Source organism: Aplysia californica, unplaced genomic scaffold (assembly GCF_000002075.1).
Source record: "Aplysia californica isolate F4 #8 unplaced genomic scaffold, AplCal3.0 scaffold00006, whole genome shotgun sequence".
Taxonomy (NCBI): Eukaryota; Metazoa; Mollusca; class Gastropoda; order Aplysiida; family Aplysiidae; genus Aplysia; species Aplysia californica.
The window spans coordinates 80590-88279 of NW_004797276.1; the positions used below are offsets into that span (position 1 = coordinate 80590).

The 7690-nt window shown below is 40.9% G+C and overlaps 1 protein-coding gene across 1 annotated transcript in view; it reads left to right on the top strand.

Moving 5' to 3' along the window:
- Positions 1–3887, top strand: part of LOC106011473 (alpha-1A adrenergic receptor-like) — an 18692-nt gene extending 14805 nt beyond the window's left edge. Inside the window, exons 3-4 of the mRNA XM_013081315.1 lie at positions 2277–2412; positions 3145–3887. Coding sequence (XP_012936769.1) covers positions 2277–2412; positions 3145–3887 — 879 coding nt within the window. The remainder of the gene's footprint in view (positions 1–2276; positions 2413–3144) is intronic.
- The last annotated feature ends 3803 nt before the right edge of the window (positions 3888–7690 follow it).

A 7690-nucleotide genomic window follows, 5' to 3' on the forward strand; every position in this document is an offset into this window, starting at 1 on the left:
ACAGACAGACAGACAGACAGACAGACAGACAGACAGACAGACAGACAGACAGACAAAGAAAAAGAAAAAGCTTTTTAGCCGGAAGCGACAAAAAGAGGGGCGGCCAAGATTATGTGTTGATTTCTTTTGAATGTTATGCATGCATATTATTATACCGTTGGTTCATAACCTAATGTTCTCTTTACAGGACTACACATGATCATGATCGTTTCCTTTAAGGGTGGGGGGCTACACCTTAAGGCTATCTTACTTATTAGTGGATCAAATTTTTACCAGATTTCACACATAACAAGCATAGTAAGGAGTCTCAAAATCCGCAATCAAATTTGATTTTTTTTTTCAATTTCGTTTCCTAGGCTACGGCGGTCATATTGGATGTTATTGACATGCCTTACGTAATGAAAGCCGCACTTTTGTTTTCATGGAAATAGATTGTTGTTTTGCATACATGTTAGCAAACATTAGATCTGCCAGTTTGTTTGTTGAAATTTTCCTAAACGAATTATAAAATTTTCATTGAATTTTTTTCTGAAGTAGTATTCAATTTTCCACCAAAAAAATCGTGAAAATCCACACTCCAGATTCCATCAACAAAAATCTATTCCACATATCCAACATTCAACACATTCATTTTTAGTATTACGTCTTTTCTTCATTCTGTGAAAATTTCATTAAGATTGGGTAAAAGTTGGTGGTTAAACAAAAAAGTTTATAGAAAAACAAAACGTGTTTTGAGAAAACTGGCGATAAAGAAAAATAAAAGATTACTTTTATGAGGAAATGGTGGTGACAAGCATGGCAGGTATGGGAAGAAATAAGGCTTTAGGGGGTTCTGATGCGATGAAATAGTTGTAATACATTCTGAAGAAGATAAAAATGCCTACAACTCAAAATCTATACTTTTGAGCCGAATCCGGACTTTTAGGGTGTGCTCCCACCCTTTAAAATGAGTTTACTTCTTTGACGGTGTCATTGAAATCTGAAAGAATTTAGTTTTCATGATAGACTGAAAAGCCAGAGGTTACAAGAGACACGCATGGGGGTCTATCAAGACATCCCTTAACTTTGTATATTTTTTAAATAGGCACAGCAAAAAGTGTTATTGGTGGCTTGCGCTTCAAATTCCATTTTACATTTACATTCATCTCCACAAAATAACCTCAAACTAATTGTTTATCTGAGTTGAAGTGGCGCGGGGCTAATATTAGAATCAAATTCAGTAGCAGCAGTTTAGGCTTACTTTTACTCAGCAAAATCAGTTCCTAATGCTCAACCCCCCCCCCCCCCCCCGGGGAATCTACTTCTTTGCATTTTCCTGCTAGATCTAGAAAGCATAGTTCTTCAGCCTGCGGTGCAACTGATTTTTACGTACGTGACCGTTTTTTCTACTTGGTAGTGCCCCTTGTCTTCGTGCAGCCACATTCCGATTTCGAAGGCACTCTGTATGTTTTTATACCGCTTAGAGTATTTTCAGTTTTGGTAGGCATTTATTTTAATTTTTTGCCGAGGCGGTTAAACCCTACTTTTATCGAATCAAAAACCAACGAGGGATCTTAAATGTGCGCAAGATGCCCACAGAACCTTCGAGAATTTTCGCTCTTTCCCGAGTCGACTAGGTGTTTGATCTTACCAACCCTAAGTTCAGTGTGTGGATGAAAGACAAGAGTAAGAAGGAGCCAGGGGTAGCAGTAGAAAGAGGAGCAACGGAGAGACGTCCTAGATTGGCCAGCCAGGGGTTGGAGGGATGGAGGTAGTGGGTATTAAAGCCGAAGACAGAACATGGCTAGATAACCCAAATAAGGTGAAAGGAGAACATTTTATGTATATATATATATATGAGAGAGAGAGAGAGAGAGAGAGAGAGAGAGAGAGAGAGAGAGAGAGAGAGAGAGAGAGAGAGAGAGAGGGGGGGGGGGGAGAGAGAGAGAGAAAGAGACGGGGGAAAGGTTTTATATCTATTAAACGAACTGGTCGTGTGCTTTTAGCAAGACAACAAAGAGCTTATGGCTTAGACTGCCACAAAAGTCGACACTAATACAGACAGTCTTGCTTTGGAATAATGGACCTTTTGGATGAAAAGTGAACACTGTGCCTCTAGACCACAAGAGCCGTCTTGCGAAGGGATGATGTGGTAGTTTGTTTACTATGATTTCTAAATAAGATTAGTTTTTATTTTGAAGGTTCCTCGTTTCAGACAAAAATATTGTAAACAGCATAAAAGGGGGGGGGGGGGGGGGGGGGTCGTTCAAAATATTTCCCTGTGCTGGTTTTTCCAGATGGTCGACTGGATTGCTGTGATGTACGTGGGTTTTGCTTGGCCTCGTGCAATGTTTCTGGACATCTCCATGCTAACGACAGTCTTCATCTCTCTTGAGCGATGTCTCTGTGTGATCATTCCTCTACATTTTAAAGGTTGGCTGACTAGTTTAGATTGATATTGAAGAAAACAGCAAAATTATTCTGATTTTGAATATACTGTCGTGGCTGGTCTCTTTTCTAAAAGGTCGATTCCTCAATAGCAAATCAACATGAACATCTCTTCGTATGACAGGCTAATAAATTTTAGTAGCTCATTCCATAAGTGACCAACTCGTTCTTCTGTGGTGGCTCTGTAATACGTGCTTTGGATGAAAAAGACAAAACATTCAAATAATTCTTTTTATTCCTAAACACCTTTAAAACCAACTCTGACTGAGGACAAACGTGATTTCCTAATAACTCCATTGACTTGTCAGTTCATTAAATTTTTCATCTCAGCTATCTGAGAATTTTGGATACGTCACATCTTTGTATTAAATATCTATTGATTGTCGTGAATCCATAGAACTCAGACGGGGTTGGGAACAATTCCGTAAACTGTCTTTTCTAGAATACAAAAATGTCTTATATTCTGGAGACGGCAAGCCACCTTGTAACTATTTATTAGTTTGAATTTAAGATTGAGAAAAGAGACTAGAAAAACATCGATACGTAGGCTGGCATTTGTTGAAGGGAAAGAGAACAGACAAAGGGAAGCAACTGAGGTATTTCAAAGAAAAGGTACCTACAAAATACAGTGCCCTCTTGACACCTTCACCGGTTTTAGAGAAAGTCAAACACATCACTTTTAGTTCTGTTTATATCTATTTATTTTACTGCCCATAGGTACCATCACACTTGCGAGAGCCATCAAGATCATCTCGTTCATCTACGCGTTCATCGTGAGCTGCTACCTCCCTGTCTACGCTACACACGGGCTCGGGTGGGCTCCAGCCTCTGAAGTGAATGGGACAAAACTTGTGCTCTGGTTCTCCGACATCCGTAAAGAGGTGGAAGTAGTCAGTAATACCGTTAACGGCATCATCATACCCACTGTATCCCACCTGACGGTCATCATGTGTGCCTACGTTATGATGTTAGGGTTAAGATCAACGTCAAACTTTCGAAGCAAAGCCAATACGAAAAGGAACGCTGGAGCAAGTAATAGCACTCAACACATTGTCGCCCCTTCTAAGATCCTGCCAACTTCAAAAAGAGATGGCACAACAGAGGAACAGTCACATTACAATGTTCGTCCTGAGAGTGAAAGCAGACATGCGGGTACAAGTAAAAGTTCAACACTGTGTGGGAAAGAAAGACGTGCTGTGAAACTGGTGACGTTGGTTGCTATTGTTTTTATTTTTTGCACCTTGCCTCAGGTGGCAATGGTGTACGCTCGACGGTTTATTGAAGAGCTTGCTGTGAATCGTCGGTACCATAACATCCACTGGACCCTTTTCGGTGTTGTTTACTTTGTGGGAGGCATCAATTCTTGCGTAAACATGTTTTTGTACCTCTACGCAAGTTCAAGGTATAGAAATATTTTCTTGTCTATGGTTGATAAAAAGCTCAAAGGAGCCTCGGCTTGATATGACAAAGATATGTTTGTGCCATTTTCTTAATTAAACAATTATTGTTTTAACGAAATTAATGAAGATGGTATAAACAAACGAAAACAAAATAATTCTCCTTCTGTTTAACCAAGACCTCGTCTTCTCTCATCTATGAGTGAAGAAAACCTGCTATATGGAGGTGTTTGCATCAAAGCTAGGAGGAATGATACAGAATAAACAGGAAAATGGCCATATCTAAATATCTCTCTAATAGTCTTTTCAATACTGTAAAGAGCTTTTTGGTAGTTCTGGGGATTCATGATCTGGGTGTAAAATTATAATGGAATAAAAAATGAGTGCAACCACTTTACTAATTCAAAACTAAGATGGTAAACCTTACACAAAATTGGTTTTTAAAAAAATAAATAAAGAGAGAGAGAGAGAGAGAGAGAGAGAGAGAGAGAGAGAGAGAGAGAGAGAGAGAGAGAGAGAGAGAGAGAGAGAGAGAGAGATTAGAGCTATAATTCGGCTTCTTCGTTGCAAAAGGCACGGTACATCGATGTTTGCATTGCATTTCTGGAACGATGCAGGCAAAAATGCACATGGCAACATGGGACCTGAGCCAGCTGGTGACTTCCAAGAACCTAATCTAATAAAATCTTTTTGATTCAGTCTTGGTATTGTCCCTTCAAATTTCCGTCTGTCTGGACAAGTGCAGATAAATATCTATCCGAGTAGAAAATCACTGATCACATAAGGTGCAGAATCAGAGATTGGCTTCCTCCGCTTAACGGTAAATTGTACAAGGATTGCATTATTTGCATGTATTTACTCAAGCACCGAAGAGAAAGAAACTTGACTGTTCATGAAGACTACGTTAAGAAATAAAGGGAATGTTTAGCCAACAACCTATGTCAGTTGTTTCTCAATCTTGTCAAAGCCTTTCAGTTTATTGCCACTTCTAGTTAATTCTGGGACAGCCCTTGTAGTAAAGCATTTCTGTTATCGTTTTGTGCTAATACCACCTTCCACAACACCCCGCTTCCCCTCCTCACCACACATTCATTTATACACACGCACACATAAACATGTATACAGAGGGAGGGAGGGAGAGAAAGAGAGAGAGAGGGAGGGAGAGAGAGAGAGAGAGAGAGAGAGAGAGAGAGAGAGAGAGAGAGAGAGAGAGAGAGAGAGAGAGAGAGAGAGAGAGATTGAAACAGAGCGAGAGAGAATGAGTGGGAAGAAGAGAGAGAGACTGGTTATTACACACGCGCGCGAAACATAAAGCTATGAAGCATTGAGTATTTCCTGCAATATTATTGTACTTTGAGCTCTTTTTGTCACGGAATATGTCCATTCCATCATCTGTGAGGATGAGCGAATCTTGTCTCATTATCCGTACTGTGCATACATTTTAGTACAGAATGAACGTTGGCAGGTTATTCACTCTTGACCTTAGAAGTTACACGATTGATCATTGACGGGAGGGTCAGGCTTGATATTGGACAGTTGAAAAAAAATGAAGATCTATAAATATGTTGCTTAGCGTTTATTGCCTTAGAAATTTTTGGGTCTCCTGATATCATGGAGTTGTGGTATAATACGTTTGATTCGTCAACAAAAGGTGGTTTGGACACGTAATGAGAATGGGGCTTCAACAACCAGCCTCCAAACTCTACAGCTTTACGATATAATGACTTCAATGAAAAATGAAGGCGGAGAAAAATATGGATTGAATGAGTAAAAGAGAGCCTTAAAAAGACAATCCAAACAGTGACACACCTGACCCACGTCCGACAACTGCATCTCGCCTTGACACCGTGAGGTATAAAAGGAAAGAAAAAGAGAGACACAGAGATAGAAGGAGAGATAGATAAACAGATAGATATACAGAGAGAGAGAGAGAGAGAGAGAGAGAGAGAGAGAGAGAGAGAGTGAATGAGAGAGAGAGAGAGAGAGGGGGGGGGGGGGCGGGGAAAGGTTTCATATCGATTAAACGAACTGGTCGTGTGCCTTTAGCAAGACAACAAAGAGCTTAGGGCTTAGACTGCCACAACAGTCGACACTAATAAAGACAGTCTTGCTGTTAATTCTTTGGAATAATGGCGTACCTAATTCACAATTAATGCTTGTGTATAGAAATGCATGAATTACACACTATTTATTATCACAAACCTAGACAAGCCACACATTGTGGCTGGTTGCTACTGAGTAGCGCCCTGTCTTTGAGCAAGGGTTATCATGTGCTGCTTAATGGCCAGTGACACCCCCTACTCCCCTCCCCCCCCACACACACATACACACACACACATACACATTTCTTTTAAACATTGTGTTTCCGGCACCGGCTTGCATTTGTCTGTACAGCTTTGAACAAAACTGAACAACGAGAGGACGCTCACAACTTTTATTCAAAGTTGGAATTGGAAAATAATGACTCTTTTCTTTTTATCCCTTGCCCATTTATAAGAGATTGGCGCCATCTGATTACATGTGTAGTAGGAAAACGTGCGTATGATAGGGTCGAATCAGTGGCGGTGGGTAGTGCAGGGCTCACTTGAGCCCCTACCCTCTCCCCACCCACCACCCCCAACTATATCCCAAAGTAAATGAAAGTTTCTCCATAATGAAATAAGCAGTTGAAACCGTTATGACCGCACGAAATGAACACAGAGTGATCAACTTGGCGGCTTGCTCGCTTATCCAATCACTGTTGTCACCGCTTACAACTATAGTAACCCAGCAGCCAATCAAATGTCTTCAGGGCTCAGCAAAGATGAGCCCTTTTCCCACAGCCCGTCCTTAATGAAACTCTTCTTGTAAAAAGGTAGAATACTGGGAAAAATAACACTGTACCGAGGGCTCACGCTCTCCAAGCCATGACAATGGAGTGAAAAGTTTACGACACACTTTCCCCCACTGACACAGATACCTATGCGCTCATTGGTTCTTTGTTGGGTGCGTTCAACTTTCTCAACTACACGGCCTAATCCAGCTCATAGAAGTATTATGTTTGAAGTGTTGTGTGTGCATGTTTGTGTTTGTGCCGCTGTGATTTAACAGTTATAAATCAGGTGGAACTACTTGTAAGGCAACTTTTTCATCACACTTTTGAATGGTTCTCAAACTGCCGTGGCTCACCGTGCGTGAGTATTGAAAAATCATCACTGTTTAATTCTTATTGCTTGCCATTTGGTGGTAAAGAACTGGAAGCAGTCTAAGCCTCACCTAAATTTTGGTCCACCCACCGCCACTGGTGTCGAATAGTGTATTATGTACATACTTAATATAACGTGTAACTGTTACAGATAGAAATTCAAAGTCAGGAATATGAGAGCAATGATGATTTTAGAAATAATGGTGATGATGAATGATGATGTTGGATTGCGTTTAAGTACTGTAAGCGTCAGTCCTATCTTCCTCTGTTCCAATGAGTCACGAGGGGCGTGGGCACCCTCTATCCCGTTCCCTACCGGAACCATCTTTAATGTCACCGTGAATTTCCGAAATGGTGGCACAGTCTCTGCTGAGGTAACATCGTTAGCGCTAGTCTATTCTATCGGGCCAAGGCAAGTGTGGAAAGGACTTAAGTAGGTAGACAGTAGATCTACAGTGGCAGGTATGTTGGGGTATTCGTAAGCGTATTATAGGTAGCAAGTTGACAAACCTTTAAAAACGCAGCTTTCTACTACCTGATCGTTTACCTCGAATATTCTTATCTCGTCTTATTAAACTTTCGGTGATTCTGAAACAGGATCCTCGCACCCAAGTCGAGAAGGCACAATTTAACACATAATATTGTATCCCCTCGCCTCAGGGGCGGGAAGGGGTGGGGGGGG